The sequence below is a fragment of the Schistocerca piceifrons genome, chromosome X, assembly GCF_021461385.2.
Source record: "Schistocerca piceifrons isolate TAMUIC-IGC-003096 chromosome X, iqSchPice1.1, whole genome shotgun sequence".
Taxonomy (NCBI): domain Eukaryota; kingdom Metazoa; phylum Arthropoda; class Insecta; order Orthoptera; family Acrididae; genus Schistocerca; species Schistocerca piceifrons.
The window spans coordinates 426954606-426975118 of record NC_060149.1 but is presented as its reverse complement, the minus strand read 5'-3'; the positions used below and the strand labels follow the sequence as shown (position 1 = coordinate 426975118).

General features: G+C 41.0%; 1 protein-coding gene across 1 annotated transcript in view; it reads right to left on the bottom strand.

The window, feature by feature from the left end:
* LOC124722395 (elongation of very long chain fatty acids protein 7-like) overlaps positions 1 to 20513 on the bottom strand; it is a 195451-nt gene that overhangs the window by 75590 nt on the left and 99348 nt on the right. Inside the window, exon 2 of the mRNA XM_047247566.1 lies at positions 7220 to 7297. Within this exon, the coding sequence (XP_047103522.1) occupies positions 7220 to 7297 (78 nt within the window). The remainder of the gene's footprint in view (positions 1 to 7219; positions 7298 to 20513) is intronic.

Below are 20513 nucleotides of genomic sequence, written 5' to 3'. Positions count from 1 at the left end.
AATTTGTTAACACCGAGTATAGGTTTAAGCGTCAGGAAGTATTTTCTGAAAGTGTTCGAATGCAGTGTGGCCCATGTATGGCAGTGAAACATGGACGTTAAATAGTTTATACAAGAAGAAATAGACGCTTTCAAAATGTGGCGCCGCAGAAGAATGCTTAAGATTAGATCACGTAACTAATGAGGAGGTGGTAAGTTTGGTAATTTGTGGTAAGGTCTTATGGGACCAAACTGCTGAGGTCATCGGTCCCTAAGCTTACACACTACTTAAACTAACTTATGCTAAGGAAGACACACACACACACACACACCCATGGTCGAGGGAGGACTCGAACCTCTGACGGGGGGAGCGGCGCGGACCGTGACAACACGTCTCAGACCGAGCGGCTACCCGCGAGGCGAGAAGGTAGTGAATAGAATTGGGGAGAAGAGGAATTTGTGGCGCAACTTGACTAGAAGAAGGGATCGGTTGGTAGGACGCATTCTGAGGCATCAAGGGGTCACAAATTTAGTATTGGAGGGAAGTGTGGAGTGTAAAAATCATAGAGGGAGACCAACAGATGAATATACTAAGCAGATTCAGAAGGATGTAGGTTGAAGTAGTTACTCGGAGATGAAGAAGCTTGCACAGGCTAGAGTAGCATGGAGAGCTGCATCAAACCAGTCTCTGGACTGAAGACCACAAAAACAACAACAACAACAACAAATTGAAGTTGGGTACTGAAATTTTTCGTGCTCTTCTCTGGCTCTATTTTAAACACTGTTTAAGTAGATCTATTCATGTCAATGGTTTCAGCTTTGTGCCTTCTGAAGGCAATGATGTTTCGTATAACTCCTTCCGAGTTAGTGTACAATTGAGGCAAACTGAGAAGAAATATACTTTGTGTTTTTCGCTCACTGTGTCTCTTCGCTTGCGTACACTTTAATTAGATGAATAACTTTTAGATTAGTCAGTTGTCACAACCATTCAATAATGCTGTTGTACTCGTGGATATTCCTTTACATCCATCCTAACATCCCACCAATGCCTATTTCCACCGCCCCCTTCTTCAGCAGGCTACAGTTGAACCACCATTACCCTCTGTCACTGAAAACCTTCTGTGGACGATGGTTCATTGTGACGTGGTAGGCCGTATGTTCTGGAAATTATACACCCCACATTCTGTGCTTATTACCTTTGCAATATGGAAGCTCTGTATGTACACCCTATCCAGCCGACCGGCTGCTACTGGAGACGCAAAGGATAAGTTGGCCCAAATGGAGGTTATCCCATGTATCGATTAAAACCATGTTTTTTACTAAGCTAAATAAAATAGATCAAATCGGGCAGTTTATGTTTGTGGTTTAGGACGTAGTTGTAATCCTCATACAATCCCCATGCAAATTAGCCAAAGATGAGTCAGATCTCGACAATAGAATTCACATACATCCGCTTTCGTTCTTTTTTCCTCGGGAGTGTGTGTGTGTATATAATGTGCTATCACTGAATTGTATTGCAGTTTCGAGGCCAGTTTCCAACATAGTGCAAAGAAATTTCTAGTCCTTGGCGGTTAGTACCACCGTGCCGGCTTTCGTACGTATGTTCAAACAAAACTCGTAACCCATGACATTCCCTGCGTCTTACTGTTGTTTTGGGTCAGCCCTTTCTTACTTCACAGTGACTCTCCGTTGTTTTTCCCCTTACTATTCCTCGTCTGTGTTGTTTTCTTGCCATTTGTTTGTTTCCTCGCTTTCATCTTCCACTTTATTACGCTGGTTTGTTGCTCATCCTGCAATAGCTGCTTCCTTCCCACTAATTGCTGCGGACTTGCGGTCTCATAAACCTTTGCGTTACTATTGATTTGTTGGTTCTACTGCGACTGCGGCAATGGTTCCATTCTTGTATTACTCTCAAGCTGAGAGACGGGATCCACTTCGAATAGCGGCTGTATAAAGGTGAGGCCCACTACACGTGTCGCGTCTAAGTTTATTTGAGCGATTATTCGTTTTGGTTTACTTCCTGGTCCCTGTTAATGTCGAAATGCGTCGAGACTGTTTTAAGGCAATCCGCTTTGAGATGATCTGTTGCTCCACACGCCACACACATTCCCGGTTGCCCGTCATAAATCAACAACGCTTTGAATTCCTGAATGAGATCAATTTTGATAACCCTTACATCATTCGGCACATTAAATTACAGAGGTGGACAAATATATGGAAACACAAAAGCACAACGCATTACCATGCATAATACGCCGTAGGAAACCCGTTGGCATTCAAACCGGCTTCCAGTCGTCTCGGAATGGATAATACAGGACTTAGGCGCGTTCGAAGGTAATCTTATCTTGAAACCCTGCAAAATAGTGGCAAGTTCCGGTAACGATGGTAGAGGTGGATAGAATGCACCACTCTCTCCAATGTAGACCATACAGGCTCAATAATATTGAGATCTGGTGACTGATGGCCAGGAGAGATGCGACAATAGGCTATTTTCTTATGTTAAAAATGTGGTTCGGATTGTTGTTATTCTGATTAATGGTAATATTTAAATAGCATTTATGGTCCATATTCTCACAAAATCTGTTATTTTTATGTAATTAAAGCCTAAAAATCATTAACTATGAAATCTAGCCACGTGGTAGAAAACGCTCTGTTATTAGCTGATGCTCTGGTGACGTCACAGACTAGGAGTAAGATGAAGCTATTTTTTTGTCAGAGGAGCCTTAGCCGAAGTTACAAGGTTTCCACGTACTTTCTCTGCAAACAGCTTAGCTATTTAGTGATGGAAAACGCAATTATAGCTGTTAAGTAACAATAGAAATGAATTTTGTGAACGCTGGTAGTGGAAGCTTTGGGAAAGTTGAAGCTCTTATGCTCCACCCACTCAAAGAGGGGTTATGTGCAACGACGGACATTCTTTTCCCTGCTCCCTGCAACATGATTAAACTCATTCAAAACAAAGGAATTGTAGAACGTTTTCAAATGGGTCCGCGTATTATAACTAGTTTGTCAACTACCAGTCATGAGATACGACCCAATGCACAGTGTTGATTTCCTCTATAGAAGACAATCAGCAGTGTTAATGCATATAGAACGTGTTCAGTGGGTAATGGATAGTGCCTTGGACTCTAGTAAAGAGGTAACATGTTCGGATCCTGAAAGAGTCATGTATTTTTACTAGTTTCAGTTGAAATACGAAAATAGCGTTAGCAAGAACTGATTGTAGCAGCTGTTTTGATAGCCGGCTGTATTGCATGTAGCTTTACATTAGTCTTAGTCTGAGAAATGGACAACAGAGCATAAATGCTTTTGATTTGCGAGCAGACGGTTCACTTTCTTGGAAAGCATTGCTGGTAGTGAAGATATCGCCATACACCCACTGTACAACGTGGTCTAGGACAATGAGGTTACGCGGAGTGATATAGAGCGTGTACAACATGCAAGTGACACAAACGTAAGAGCTGTGATGTTTGTGAGTGTAAACTAACGCTAGCGTCTGCAGCAGGCTTACTTCATCTTTATGTAAGATGGTGAAACTGAAAATGTTTTTAAACAATAAGGGTCCTAGCCGGACAGTACGAAGATAAAACATTGTTTCTAATGACGTAAAAAGTGTGCGGTCATGTTAACTGAAAAATATCTTTCTGAATGTGACGTTTGTGAACAGTGATTGCAACTGTGAGTGCATGTAAACTGCAAGGAAAACACAATAACATTCTGAAACTTCCTGGTAGATTAAAACTGTGTGCCGGACCGAGACTCGAACTCAGGACCTTTGCCATTCCCAAGTTCGAGTCTCGATCCAGCACACAGTTTTAATCTGCCAGGAAATTTCATATCAGCGCACACTCCGCTGCAGAGTGAAAATCTCATTCTGACAATAATATTCTGTGTCCGATCGGTGTGTTGAAGTGATTTGGTTTTCATATGAGAGGACTGCCGAGTCGTTTTAAAAATAAGATAAAATTTTCTTTCGGGTTGGATTCGAACCAGCGATCTATGGCATCATCTTATAAAATTCGACGGACTACCGCACTAACTACTAATTGAGGTACACTTACGTAAAACGAGAAAATTAATTAAGAGTTGCATTTCGTTGAATGATGCTATTCTTCGTAGTAACAGTGAGAGGTCATACCGCGGAGGTAAGCTAATGTTAACTTCACAGTGCAACACAGTTTTAATTAAGTTAGTGAACTTGTGCGTCGGACAATTTGCTAGTAGAGTGCAACCACATTTTACACTTCTTCTCATTCTCTGGAACGCACAAAAACAACTTTTCAGGAGTTTTTATAGCTGTATTTGTACAGTATAGTACTGCACGCCGTTTGTAAGCCATTTTCCGAAAGGTAAATTACAAAACAAGACATCACTGTGAATTAGCATTATGACAGTAGCAGCAGTGAGCTAGCCAGTGACGTCACAGGCATCACATGACTCGAATGGAGCCGGCCAGTGTGGCCGAGCGCTTCTAGGCGCTTCGAATCCTGCCTCGGGCATGGGTGTGTGTGATGTCCTTAGGTTAGTTAGGTTTAAGTAGTTCTAAGTTCTAGGGGACTGATGACCTCAGATGTTAAGTCCCATAGTGCTCAGAGCCATTTGAACCATTTTTGACTCGAATGGAGCGTTCTAGCGGGTTTTCAAATTATTTGAATTTCATTTCCGTTTTTAATGAAGAATATTGTAATTCAAGAGCGGGAAAAGCATGTTAGGAGTATAAAATGTCATAATTAATCATTTAAGGCACTTTCCAGACAACAGTTAAATACTCTATTCATCCTCATGCTCACAGAACATGCTCTGGGCGACGTCAACTGAGTGAACAGAAGCCATGTCGTCTTGGAACACAGTGCCATCATGACCTGATAGCCGAAATGGTCACAGAATCCTTGGCAGTAATGCGACCTTGCAGAGCAAGCATGGGGCACTGGAATGCCACGATATGGCTGCCTAAATACTCACCGAATCTCCGCTGTATTTCACTTTGGGACGCAAACTCGACCAGAAGTTGCAAACAGTACGCAATAAGGCTCATCCGATCAAACGACATTTTTCTGTTCTCCAAGTCCTGTTGCTTCGGCACCACGTTTTCCTGTCGCGGGCACTTGCGTTCCAGCTCAATCTGCAGTTCCTAGCTCATGGAGCTCCCCTTGTGTTATTTTCATTAGAGCGTTATTCAGTTCTGAAGCGACTTTTGCAGCTGTCGTCCCCCTTATTTTTTGTCACATTCTTCTTCAATGAACATCCTTCACGATCACTCAACTCACGCTTTCGTCCAAGTCGTGACTTAGCGGATGATATTTTCCCCCTTTCCCTGTAAGTTTAAATCTTGAGCATCTACAATTCGCCACGTTAGAATTCATTTATCTTCGACACATTACACTTAGAAGTACATATTCATCGCTTTTCTTTAGTTTCTGATATGTAGATCTAGGTCTAGTCATGGAGAATCAGACCAGTAGACTCCAAGTAATCTATGCTCAACCAATACTGCTACCATATTTACTACCGAATGAGCTGTTTATGCGAGTCTTACGATACCTTTAGAATCTAGGCCTGCTTTTCCAGCTGCTTAGTGCAACCATCCACAGTGTGTTCCAGAACTCGATAAAATTTGAGAAACAATAGTTTATACACAGAGGATCGTTTTTTATTAAGGTGAATGTATTTTTTAAACCTGCTGTTTATAAATTATACACGTGAGGCGTCCGTAAGATTCTGCGTATGAATAACAGTAATTTTACTCAAATTAGATTTTACTAAAGGCGGATTACTAAGACTGGCAACAGTTGTTGGTAAAGTATGTCCTGAGCCTCCTTACATGCTCGATACCTTTTGAGCATGGCAATTCTGTTTCACATCGTGATGGTGGCAGTCAGCTCAAGTCTGGTGGGAATTGAACTAATGTAAACTACATTCATCATATACCCATAAAAACGAAATCACAGCTATCGAACAGGAGAATACACTGGCCTCGCAACAGGTCCTGTTGATCTGCCCCTCTAGTTGGCAGATGGTTTCGCTCATGCGTAATCATCGCCAGATTCTGGCTTTCACTTGCGTTCGAACCAAAGGTTAATGAGCATAGCAAATGAGTAGATGACCTTAGTTCCAGAAGTAATCAGAAACTTTTGACAATACAGGTCTTAGAAAAATATTTTTTATTACTTTTTGTTTAATAATAACTTACTATCATGGGTGTTTGGGTGCAGAATCCATTTCTGACCTCAGCGTTTTTCTGTTACTTGTCACACCGTGACTTCTTTATAAACTAGAAAACTAGCTAAACACGTGCTTTTGGAATGAAAAGTATTTTAATTTTTTAATAAGAATAGAGGTTTTATTGACGTATAAACATAGAACTTCCTCTTTATTACATACAAGTTGTGTGTCCATTGGCGTATATTTCCTTTTTCTCAGCCTTAAAACATCTAATGCACCGTTTTTTGCTATGAACTGCTTTTAGTACGCCTCGGTGAAGCAACGAGTAGTAGTGGTATTCCAGCGGCCCTGATACCGTCTTTGTACCACTTTGATGTTTAGATGAAAGCGCTCACCTTATTCCTCGCTGACGTCAACCATATTTTCAAAGAAAAATCAGTTCGGCAGTTCGAAAAGTGAATTGTGAGGCTCATAAAATAGCTTAACTTCTTGAGATTTTGCAGTACTTTAGCGACAAGACAAATATAACGTAACTCCTTTTTGTTGGCTAAGAACTTAGTAACAGCCTCCCTGAATGATACTGAAGCCCTCCTCTCAGTCACAGTCATTTTTGATTAATTTAAGGAGCAGTCAAATGAAAACAAGACAGTTGGAGAAAGGAAGTGAATTTTATTATTTCAAAACTAATCGCCACTACTGCTAAAAAAATTTATCGCACTTTGAGACAAGCCAGTCAATGATTGCATGGAAAAATGCGGTTGCCTACGGAACAATTTTTGTACCCAGGCGTGCACCTCTTCGTCCGGAACAAATCTACGACCACGAATGTCTTTCTTCAGAGCTCCAAAAATACGGAAATCACATGGGGTGAAGACTATCGTTGAGACAATACACATAAGATGGAAACGTAGGACGATGAGTTAATTCACTTTAAAAAGCAATATGCAATGGCATTTTAATTTAATTGTTACAGTAGTTATTTATTATTGCTGTGTCTTATACAGTGACACGAAGTTAGTGATATAGAAACGCTCGTAAATTAGCTACGAAAGTAAGGGCAGCGTAGTTTAGACACTCACCCGCTAAGTCCGTGAAGACGTAGTCGTAATAGTGCGTTAAACTGTTGTTATAGAGTGCCATGCTGCCCGGTTCTCTCGCTGAAAAAAAGAAGAAAATATACGATATTGTATTAGAAGTTTGTTCTGAGTCAATTTGTTACTTTCTGATAAAGTCAAACACAGATCAAAACAATGAAGCCCAAGGCAAAATGATGAAAGTGACTAAAAAATTAAGTGTCCCGATTTTACAGGGCAAAAAGACAGAGCTACAAATGTTCTGCCTCTGCTCAGTTTCTCGTTTGAGCTGGAACACAAATAAGGCTGATTTAATGACGAACTCCAACATTTTACAACTTGTATGACTGGGTCGTTTAGTGAGTAAATGTTAGACAACTAAACCAAAGGTTCGTGGTTCGATCCCTACTTCTACATCTACATCCAGAGAGTGTCACAGAAATGATACATGATTTGGGCTGGACATCATTAAAAGAAAGGCGTTTTTCGTTGTGACGGAATCTTCTCACGAAATTCCAATCACCAACTTTCTCCTCCGAATGCGAAAATATTTTGTTGACACCGACCTACATAGGGAGGAAAGATCACCACGATAAAATAAAAGAAATCAGAGCTCGTACGGAAAGATATGGGTGTTCATTCTTTCCGTGCGCTTTACGAGATTGGAATAATAGAGAATTGTGAAGGTGGTTCGATGAACCCTCTGCCAGGCACTTAAATGTGATTTGTAGAGTATCGATGTAGATGTAGATACTCCGCAGTCCACCTTACAGCGCGTGGCGGAGGGTACCCCCTACCAATACTAGTCATTTCCCCGTCTGTTCCATTCGCAAAAAGTACGACGGAAGAACGATTATCTATATGCCTCCGCATGATCCCTAATTTCTCGTCTCATATCTTCGTGGTACTTATGCGCAATGTATGTTGGAGGCAACAGAATCGTTGTGCTGTCAGCTTCATTTGCCGGTTCTCTAAATTTTCTCAGTGGTATTGCTTGAAAAGAACGTCGTGTTCCCTTCAGGGTCGCATTTGAGTTCCTGAAGCATCTCCGTAACACTTGCGTGTTGTTCGAACCTACCAGTAACAAATCCAGCAACCTACCTCTGAATTGCTTTAGTCCAGCCTGGTAGGGATCACAAATTCTCGAGCAGTACTCAAGAAAAGGTCGCACTAGCGTCCTATATGTGATTTCCTTTACACATGAACCACACTTTCCTAGAATTTTCTCAATAAAACGAAGTCGATCATTGGCGTTTCCTACCATTGTCTTCACGTGCTCGTTCCATTTCATATCGCATTGCAACGTTACGCTGAGATATTTGAACGGCGTGACTGCGTCAAGCAGGACACTACTAATGCTGCATCCGGATATCACGCGTTTTTCTTTCGTTCTCATCCGCAATAACTTACGTTTTTCTACATTTAGAGCTAGCTCCTATTCGCCACATCAACTACAAATTTTGTCTAAGTCATCTTGTATCCTGCTACAGTCACTCAGCCTTGAAACCTTACGGTACAGCTTCATCAGCAAACAACAGCAGACTGCTGCCCGCCCTAGTTGGTCCATAGATCTTTCTCACTTTCAATACATCTACATAAATACATACTACATACATACTACGATGTTTAAACCTATCTTCGGGTTGAGACGAACTTTGCTTTCCTTCGAATGTGTGTGATGTTTTCAGGTTAGTTAGGTTTAAGTAGTTCTAAGTTCTAGGGGACTGATGACCTCTGATGCTAAGTCATATAGTGCTCAGAGCCATTTGAACCATTTTTTTGCTTTCCTTTATTTGTGTTACAACGCTTGGACTACGAGACATTGGATAACTATTTTTATTTGGCTTTTCATCTTTCAGTTTAATAGTACCTCATAGTTCCCAATTAACAACAGTAAATCATTGCTTAGTAAAAATCTTTGAGATATGCACTTTTACAAACAACCTTTACGGAACAGACCACTACGTTAAAGATGACACAGTCTCCATAATTGTTAATATGGTAATTTTTTTGCAACTGCTCAGTATCTATCACTGTGTCTTTTAATTGGCGCATACAGCTGTATTCATTGTGGCTGAGTAAAAGACAGATGAAGTAAGAATGGCGCAGTACGTTGTGACGGAAGAAAGGAAGCTTTTGAACAATGCAACAAATTTAGAACTAAACCCGCAAAACATTTAAGTGACAGTTAATCATAACTATTTGACTTATAGAAGATAGTAACCTCTACTAGCAGTGGCTTAAAATTACATCCTTTGCATCGTGTCGCCTTTTACGTACGCATTCTTTGAAACTGCTGTCGAGATTCCCCATTGTTCACAGCGATAACCCACTAGAGATATTACGAATTTTGTGTCCTGAGTTCAGTGTTTTAATTTTTCCTGTGTCCTTGACCAAGTCACCTAAATTCGACTCTTAAGACAGCATTATAAAAAAAAGGGAAACCTCTATCGACAAATCCTGTGATCTCTTAATCCATCGAATGTCACTGAACCTTGAGATTAGGCGATTACTGATCTCTTTCTCTCACAATGGTTCGCTGCTCCGCAGCCACATGCCTTGATCGTTATTCCCGTTCGGCACTTCCGTACAAAAGCGTTTCCCTTCCGGTCGTGTAAGCGGCAGTCTTAACTGCTTCTTTCCTCGAGTTCTAGGAAAATATGCGTTTGCGGACCCTATATATGATAAAGAAAAATGCCCTTTTTTCGGTTATCTATCGATGCCGCCGATTTTGTGTCGGCTGTGCGTTATGAGCTTCAGAGACGATTTTCTCAAAAAGGGAGGGATATTGAGGAAAAATATCTTAGAGTCTGTCATTCTAGGCTGTACACAAGCAGTGTATCGTATATGAGCCTAATCAGTTAGTCGTGTCTGCGGCCTCCCTCTAGTCAGCCCAACATCCCGTTACCTTTTATTTTATTCTCATCGATAACAACAGAAACACAGAAGTATTCAGCACCACAGATCATAATAACCACAATGAGGAAAACACATTGCGAAAATAAGAGTATTGCGTATGATCCTCGAATATTCGTGAAAATCTAGATGTGGAAACAAATGTAAATGAAAAAACTGTAGAATGCATCTGGGAGTCGAACATAGGTTCTTTATTTCCAGCCAGACGCCTTGCGAGTAGCACTTTATTTGCAAAGCATTTACCCTGTGGATACAAAAGAGTCAGTCGAAAACGTTTCTTTCCTCGTTTTCTTGGAGCAGTTTCAGGTTAACTCACTATAATAACCATGCGTCACCAATTTTTCTCTCCCTCCCTTGCTAGCCAGATATAAGTAATGAGTTTTTCTTCTATCACCAATACTTGGGCCGGTTATAAACGAGTGTAGCACTATCACCCTAAAATTATATAGGGGCGCTGACGAGGCTACGTAATTGATTTTCTTATACAATGTGATCTAAATAAACAGCGCTGCTCATAATGGTACTCGTGGCAGCTCAGTACCACAGGAAGTTCACAGGTTGAGAATCTCAGTCAACATCACAGGAAGTTCACAGGCTGAGAATCGCAGTCTACATCTACATCTACATACATACTCCGCAATCCACCATACGGTGCGTGGCGGAGGGTACCTCGTACCACAACTAGCGTCTTCTCTCCCTGTTCCACTCCCAAACAGAACGAGGGAAAAATGACTGCCTATGTGCCTCTGTACGAGCCCTAATCTCTCTTATCATATCTTTGTGGTTTTTGCGCGAAATATAAGTTGGAGGCAGTAAAATTGTACTGCAGTCAGCCTCAAATGCTGGTTCTCTAAATTTCCTCAGTAGCGATTCCCGAAAAGAACGCCACCTTTCTCCAGACTCCCATCCGAGTTCCGGAAGCATTTCCCTAACACTCGAGTGATGATCAAACCTACCAGTATCAAATCTAGCAGCCCGCCTCTGAGTTGCTTCTATGTCCTCCCTCAATCCGACCTGATAGGGATCCCAAACGCTCGAGCAGTACTCAAGAATAGATAGTATTAGTGTTTTATAAGCGGTCTCCTTTACAGATGAACCACATCTTCCCAAAAATCTACCAATGAACCGAAGACGACTATCCGCCTTCCCCACAACTGCCATTACATGCCTGTCCCACTTCATATCGCTCTGCAGTGTTACGCCCAAATATTTAATCGACGTGACTGTGTGAAGCGCTACACTACTAATGGAGTATTCAAACATTACGGGATTCTTTTTCCTATTCATCTACATTAATTTACATTTATCTATATCTAGATTTAGCTGCCATTCTTTACACCAATCACAAATCCTATCCAAGTCATCTTGTATCCTCCTACAGTCACTCAACGACGACACCTTCCCGTACACCACAGCATCATCACCAAACAGCCGCACATTGCTATCCACCCTATCCAAAAGATCATTTATGTAGATAGAAAACAACAGCGGACCTACCACACTTCCCTGGGGCACTCCAGATGATACCCTCACCTCTGATGAACACACACCATCGAGGACAACGTACTGGGTTCTATTACTTAAGAAGTCTTCCAGCCACTCACATATTAGGGAACTAATCCCATATGCTCGTACCTTAGTTAGGAGTCTGCAGTGGGGCATCGAGTCAAACGCTTTCCGGAAGTCAAGGAATAAGGCATCCGTCTGATACCCTTCATCCATGATTCGCAAGATATCATGTGAAACACACAGTTTATTATACTTGGTGTCACTCTATTTGCAGTTACTTTGTTTTAACGTTTTGCTTAATTCAGATCAAACGGTCAAGAAACTGAACGTTTGTACAACGTAGGAAGCAAGGTGTAGGTACACCATCGACTGTCGTGCACATGGATCAGTGATAACCGTCAAATATCTACACGTATCCATCAGCAGTAACTTAAGGCTGAAATATTACTGAGGGGAGGGGAGACTGTTGACATACAGATTCGTTGGAAGAATCCCAAGGAAGTGTATTTCATCAAAGTCGTTTAAAAAACTATAGTCTGACTAGTTCTTGGTAATTTTTAATCAGTTTGAAATAATATTCCGGCTCAGACACACCTATATGTTAATCAATTAAAAACCTGATGACGTGAACAATGTCAGATTTGGGAATAAAAGGCTTCTGCCCTCAGACACACCGAATCACAAGAAACAGAATCCACTGTATTATCAAAAGTGTTTGGACAGCTATTAGTGTGCATTAATAAGGATTGCATCCAACCTTCACCTCTATGACGGCTTGGACTGATGGAACACTTTCAGTGAGGTGTCTGAGTGTCTGTGAAGGGATGGCATCCAATTCGTCCTCAGGATCCGAAACAAAAGGAGATACTGATGTTGGACGCTGAAGTCTGCAGCGAATTCGCAGTTCTAACCCATCCTCCAGCTGTTCGATGGGGTAGTTATTGTCCACAAACCAGTACCTCATCCTCAGACGTGTGTGTGTGTGTGTGTGTGTGTGTGTGTGTGTGTGTGTGTGTGTGTGTTGTCCTTAGCGTAAGTTAGCTTATGCTAGATTAATTAGTGTGTAAGCCAATGGACCGATGACCTCAGCAGTTTGGTCCCATAGGAACTTACCAAAACTTTCCAGATTTCCATTACCTTGCAGATGTTGCCTTATGAAAGGGTGCATTGACACGTCAATACAAACAATCATCGTCTGCGAACAGTTCTTCCACTGCACACATTATACAATGTTGTAAAATGTGTTCATATCCTTCCGACCTTCCGTATTTACCGTTGTCTTGAGCGCATAAAGGGGGCCACACTCTAACCAGGAGAAGCACCCCTACACTCTAACACCACCTACTCCGGACCTCTCCTTTGGCAGTGCACATGATGTCGGGTAATATTCTCCAGACATTTGCCAAATCCGAACACTCTCATCGGATTGCCACAGGGTATAACATGGTTCATCGATCCAAATCACTCGTTTCCAATCAGCCACAGTCCGGTGGCTTCGCTCTTTACACCACCACAAGGGTCGCTTAGCACTGTCTGCAGAAATGTGTGTCTTATGAAGAGCTGCTCGATCTTTCCTCCCCATTCCTTTTAACTCCTTACGCACAGTCGTCGTGCTATCCGGACTTCTGGTGGTATGATCTCACGAGAGATTCCTTCTTCTGATTTAATGCGACTTTTTGCAACTACGGTCTGCAGTAATCGATAATCACTGTCCGTCAGGACATGAGGTGTACCTGGTCTTGTTTTTGCTGCATTTGTTCCTTCTCCTTTCCACTTCACAGTCACATGACTAGCTATAGACTTGGGCAACTTTAGAAGGTTTGAAATGCCCTTGATGGATCAGATGCTCAGGTTAAATGCTATGACTAACCCACGATCGATGTCACTGAGCTTTCTTGATCGACTCATTCTGCTGTTACTGCTTCTCTGTTATCAACACATTAACCCCATGTTCTTCTATTGTGGAGGGCGCACCTCTCTTGACATTTAGTGATGAATTCCACATTACAGAGGGTCTCTGGATGCTTCTGATCAGGCAGTATATTCTTGTGATAGTGTATGTCTGAGAATGGAACCTTTCTCTTCCGAGATCTACTAGTGTTAAAGTGATATGATTATGTGGCGATTAATATCATAAGTGTGGCTGAGCCGAAATATACTCTTAAACTATTAAACTACAACTGCTATATCGCTTCTCGATATCTGCAGAATGAATTGAAATTGTTATTCAAATAGGTACCCTTGTCAAATTTTATTAATGTAAGGGAGAGAGAATATAGAGAACAGGGCTGAGGGTTTCGTCACGCGTGTGTTTACGCTGCACGTAATCTTCAGAGAAGTGCTAACCGGGTGCTAATTCGGTACACTACAAGAAAGAAGTTATGTGCCACTTAGACACGTTAATGAGATTCCTGGAGTGGACGCCCAAGTCGAATCGGGATAGATATTATTTATGTCCTGGTAAAATCAGATAAGTAAACGAGGACGTTCTAGCAGTCGTCCCACAGGAATAAGAGAGACAGTGGCCCCCTTCTGCTACACATCTTACGGCCTGCAGATGTTTATGTAGAAGTGGTAGAGAAATTTACATGCAAGTGCAATAAACTGTTGGTCTCCTTGTTAATAATTTCTAGCAATTCTTGATTGAAAATACATTTTAATTTTATTCCCATGCGTTATAGGTTTCGTTAGTATAGAACTAAATGTTTTCTGAGAGTCTTATTCAATAATAGAGGATATTTATAATTCTCAGATGGAAGTAGTCTTAATAATATCACTTTCACATAGGTAGTACATACGTATTACTTATTAAATAGTCCAATAATACTGCCTAACCGTGAATGGCTGAAAATATTTCTAAAAAGCCTCCAATTGTGGCAGTCGACTCCTAAGTGTCGCGTAATGCAGAACACCGTTCCCTATATTGTCCTGTATTGCACAAGACGCATGTTCTCTGTGCAGCGCGAGACATGTAAGAAATAGATGTATCGTGACAACGTTTTGAGAGACGAAAGCCCTATCGGCATATAACACTGAAAACATGCTGTCCACATTCATTTTGACGAGAACAGGACAAGTGCCGTAATCTGATTTCTTACAAACTTCGCTCAGTGGAAGAGGAGTCAAAATAGGCGAATACGTGTATCGACTTATCCATAGAAACTCGAATGTTTCTGAGAAAACGGTGATCCAAGTGTTCGATGTAGTTAAAATACAGTATGGGGAAAGAAAACGTCTGCGCAAGTGGTGGTGCAGTCGCTAGCGTCAATGCTGTTTCACTTTTGTGCTCCGTGTTCAAAACCCGATATCGTTTTATTTTACTTTTCTTCATCTACCTACTCATGCCCATAGCATGTTACCACACGAATGTTTCGTATCAAATTGGCGGATGCGAGAGCGTTACATTAATTATAACATTAAAACTAGGTTTGACAATAAGTGTCATTCATTTGCTACATAATATTCGCTTGTATGGTACTTTCAAGTGTTACAATCAATTTGTGTTCCCAGATATCATTTTATATGAATTTTATATTAATTGTTATGTTTTCTTCGTATATTTGTTCTTCAGGAACATCTGGTGCATTCCCTCGGATCACAGCGATCGTACAAACATTCGAAACATATAAATTCCGAACACCATGAACGTCATGCGACAGCAGGTTTGCCACAGTGACAATCTACGAATGATTTTCACTCGAGAAAGGAACGTCGTTAACGTTGCTGAAGATTTCAAGCGTTTGAAATATTTTCACTGCAAAAGACACATAACGGATCACTTATGGAAAACTGGCGTTTGCAATTGATTGCTATTTACGATACACTACAGGAATTTCGTTGAAAACTGTTTCCAGTAGCTTACTCATTCATTTATTACATTTTTAAAAAATCATTCACCGGGCAAACAATTACTAGACGAATAAGGACAACGTTATTTCAATATTCACACGAAAACATTCGTTAACTAATCTTCTACAAACACAGGCAATTACATGAAAAATAAAAATAATAATCGGGTTTCGAACATGGGACGCAAAATCGTGAAGTCGCGACGTTTGCGACTGCGCCACCACTTCGCACGTACTAATACGGCGGCTACAAGCTATATAAGCGGACCTCAAAAACACTGACCGTCGTTTCTCAGAAACGGTGGAATATCTACGGATAAGCCGACACACGTGCTCGCTTAATATGTCTTCTCTTCCACCAAGCGAAGTTGCTGGGAAATCGGGTTATGGAACTTGACGTATCCTCCGTGTTAGATGTGACACTGTGTGGAGTTTAAGAATAATTACCTCCATCTCCTAACATCTATTTACAACATACGTAAAATGATGACAGAGGATATACATCACAAGAAGGCATGTGAATGGCGCGGAGAATAGGAAACGTAAAATATTTTAATGTTGTAAACTGAAGTTAATGAATTTTTAGTCTTAGTCTGGCCTTACGCATTTACAGACATGCAATATACAACTACATCATCCGTTTACCGTTGCTTATTGAGGGAGTGATAAATATTTCCGGAGTAGAAACCATTTACGACTTTTTAATGTTTGTAAAACGAAGGGCCCAGTAAAAGATCAGAAATTTAATCCAGGATAAGCTAGAAATGTGAATGAGATTCCTGGTGTGGACGTCCAAGTCGAATCGGGATACATATTATTTATGCCCTGGTAAGATCAGATAAGTAAACGGGAGCGTACTGGCAGTCGTCATACAGGAATATGAAATGCTTGGAAAGATACTGGCACCCTCTGCTACACATGTTGTGGCTTGCAGACGTTTATTTAGAAGTGGTAGAGAAAGTTAAGTGCAAGTGCCATAAAATTTTGGTCTTCTTGTTAATAATTTCGAACAGTTCTTGGTTGAAAATGCAGTTTAATTTTATTGCTATGCGTTATAGGTTTCGTTAGCCGTGCTCCTAATGTAGAACTAAATGTTCTCTGAGAGTCTTATTCATTAATAGAGGATATTTATAATTCTCAGACGGAAATAGTCTTAATAATAACAATTTCACATAGGTCGTACATACGTATTACTTATTAAATAGTCCAATAATACTTCCTAAACGTGAATAGTTGAAAATATTTCTAAAAAGTCTCCAGTTTGTAAAACGAAGTGCCCAGTAACAGATCAGAAGTTTAACTTCGGTAAGTTATAAAATTATTGAGGCGTCTTGACTCGGTTGGCGAGTCTCCCCCCGTCGGATGTTCGAGCCCTCCCTCGGACATGGGTGTGAGTGTTGTCCTTAGCGTAAGTTAAAGTTAGATTAAGTAGTGTATAGGCATAGGTACCGATGACCTCTGCAGTTTGGTGCCACAGAAGCTTACCAGAGATTTCCAGATTCCATTGATAGGTGGGATTATTCGTAAAGTGTTTGGCGAAGATGAAACCTGACAACATTCTACGCGTTGTAGTGTGCTGTGAACAGTTTTCGCCCCCTCCCCCCCCCCCACCACACCCACCTACCCGACCAATCCCAGCTACTAATCTGCATATGCATTTATCGGCATCGGACAGTGGCTTAGATGCCGTGACTCATTTCCATGCGGTACATTAACATACGAGACCTTATGTAATACTGCGGAGTAATAAAGTATAGGGACTCTAAGGCGCTAAGGACAATAAGGCACACCTTAATTTTTAAGCAACTCTTTAAAAAATAACATATTTAGCATTTTTATCATTAGATTGCAAAGCCAGACTAAAAATAAGTTTTAGTTTATAAAACCGAACTGACCTTTAAAATCACTGATAATCGTCATCTGAACTTTTGCTCGTCTTTCTTCTTCTTCTTCTTCTTCTTCTTCCTCTTCGTCGTCCATCTTTCAATTAATATCTCGCATCATCTAAATATCTTTTATTTTGCTGTTATGAAACTAGCTACAAACAAAAACATTGTATTGTTACCGATAACACAAATCACTTTCAATTAAAGTTCACTGGCACCGTAGACTGCATTGTCGCATCATAAACTAGACAGTGTTCTGGGTTTGTGATGGTAGACTGGGAGTGAGACAGTGTTAGCAAGCTTGTGAATCCCCGCAACACATGTACGGTGCATCGGTGCACTGCTGCTGCGAGTTGAATCCTATGTTGCCAGATAGAAATAGGTTTCCCGTGGCATCGAATATATGGCCATTTCTAAGAGTGTCGAGTATTTTAAATCAAGTAGTGTACATTCTTGTATTAATTTCGAGTATAAGACGCACCTTAATTTTGGAGGGAGTTTTTCGAAGAAAAAAGTTCGACTTACAGTTCGTAAAATAGGGTAGTACTGAGTCCTGAGGGCACTCATTCGTAACATTTTTAGTGGAGTGTATATGGTCCCACGACAAGAAACCTCTACAGCTAACAGTCAGAAACACCTCGAGTGATAATCAGGTGACGTCAGGGCCTTTATCTCGTCGATGGAATGTTGGCCCAAATAAAGTTTGTCCCATATACGCCGTAAAAATTTGTCAATGTCTGTCATACGGCAGTGGAGCAGTGGAATATCAGTATCTAGAATGTCATCTGCCTGTTAAAACAAACACATTCCCTGGCCGTAAGCAGCTGTTTCTCTTACCTCTATTGCTACTAAAATGGCGAAGGGAAGTGCTGCACCATTTGCACGATGTGTCATTCAATTACTACATAATATATGTGTGTATGGTATTTTTAACGGTTACAATTTCTTATATTCACATATATCATTTTTGTATCAAATTATATATTAATTGTTACGTTTTATTCGTATGTTTATTCTTCAGGGAGATCGGGTGCATTCCCTTGGATGACAGCGATCGTACAAACATTCGAAACATAGAAATTTCGAACACCATGAGCGTCATGCGACGGCAGGTTTGCCACAGTGACATGATTCTCACTCGATAAAGAAACGTCGTTAACGTTGCTGAAGATTTCAAGCGTTTGAAATATTTTCGCTGCAAACGACACAAAACGGATCACTTTACCGAATAGCGTCGTTTGCAGTTGTTTGTGAATTACGATACACTACAGGAATATCACCGAAAACAATTTCCAGTAGCTTACTCATTCCTTTATTACATTTTTAAAAAAATCATTCACCGGTCATACAATTACTAGACGAATAAGGACAATGTCTTTTCAATATTCACTGGAAAACATTCGTTTACTAATCTTCTACAGACACAGGTAAATACATGAAAAATAAAAATAAAAGTAATAATCGGGTTTAGAACATGGGACGCAAACTTGTGAAGCCGCGACTGCGCCACCACTTCGCACTAAAATATACAGTTACTAAAAGAGATATAAATGTACCTCAGAAACGCTGACCGTCGTTTTCTCAGAAACGGTGGAGCATCTACGGATAAGCCGACACACGTGCTGGCGTAATATGTCTCCTCTTGCACCTAGCCAGGTTCGTGGAAAATCGGGTTATGGAACTTGACGTATCCGCCTTGTTAGATGTGACACTGTGTGGTGTTTAAGAACAATTACCTCCATCTCCTAACATCTATTTACAACATACGTAAAATGATGACAGAGGATATGCATCACAACAAGGCATGTGAATGGCGCGGAGAATAGAAAACGTAAAATATTTTAACGTTATAAACTGAAGTTAATGTATTTTTAGACTCAGTCTGGCCTTACGCATTTACAGACATGTAATATACAACTACGTTATCCCTTTTAGCGTTGCTTATTGAGGGAGTGATAAATATTTCCGGAGTAGAAACCATTTACGAATATTAATGTTTGTAAAACGAAGGGCCTAGTAACAGGTCAGAAGTTTAACTTGAGTAAGTTATAAAATTATTGAGGCGACTTGTCACGGATGGCGAGGCTGCTCCCGACGTATGTTCTAGTCCCCCCTTGGGCATGGGTGTGTGTGTTGTCCTTAGCGTAAGTTAGTTTGAGTTAGGTTAAGTAGTGTGTAGGCCTAGCGACCGATGACCTCAGCAGTTTGGTCCCATAGGAACTTATCATAAACTTCCAATTCCCATTGATAGAAAGGACCGGTTACGATGAAACCTGATAACATTCCACGCGTTGTAGTGTGCTGTGAACTGTTGTCCCCTCCTCCCCGTACCACCTGCTCTAACGCAGCTACTGATCTACATATGCATTTATCAGCATTGGACAGTGGCTTAGACGCCTCGGCTCAGTTCCATACAGTACATTAACATACGAGACGTTATGTAATACTGTGGAGTAATAAAGGATACGGATTCTAAGGCGCTATGGACAATAAGGGACACCTTAATTTTTAAGCCACTATTAAGAAAATAACATATTAACATTTTTATTACTAGATTGCAACGCCAGACTAGTTTAGTTTATAAAACCGAACTGACCTTTAAAATCACTGATAATCGTCATCTGAACTTTCTGCTCCTCTTTTTTCTCCTTCTTCCTCTTCGTCGCCCATCAAACGCTTGTCATGTGAGTGAACAACAACATATGGCGGTATTTCAGAAGGTTTTCGCATTGGTTTGCAATTGAAAATGATAATTGGATTAAGTTCAGTACCGTTAGCACAGGGCCGAAATGCCGCTCAGTTGCTCTGTGTCTATATTCTTCTGCATATGCTATTACCGTCAATTAATACCCTGCATCATAGAAATACCTCTTGTTTTTCTATTATGAAACTAGCTACAAACAAAAATATTGTATTGCTACATACAACACAAATCACTTTCAATTCAAGTTCACTGGCACTGTAGACTGCAATAACGCATCGTATTCTAGACAGTGTTCTGGGTTTCTGATGGCGGACCAGGAGGGAGACAGTGTTAGCAAGCTTGTGAATCCCCTCAACTGCCGGCCGGAGTGGCCGAGCGGTTCTAGGCGCCACAGTCTGGAACCGCGCGGCCGCTACGGTCGCAGGTTCGAATGCAGC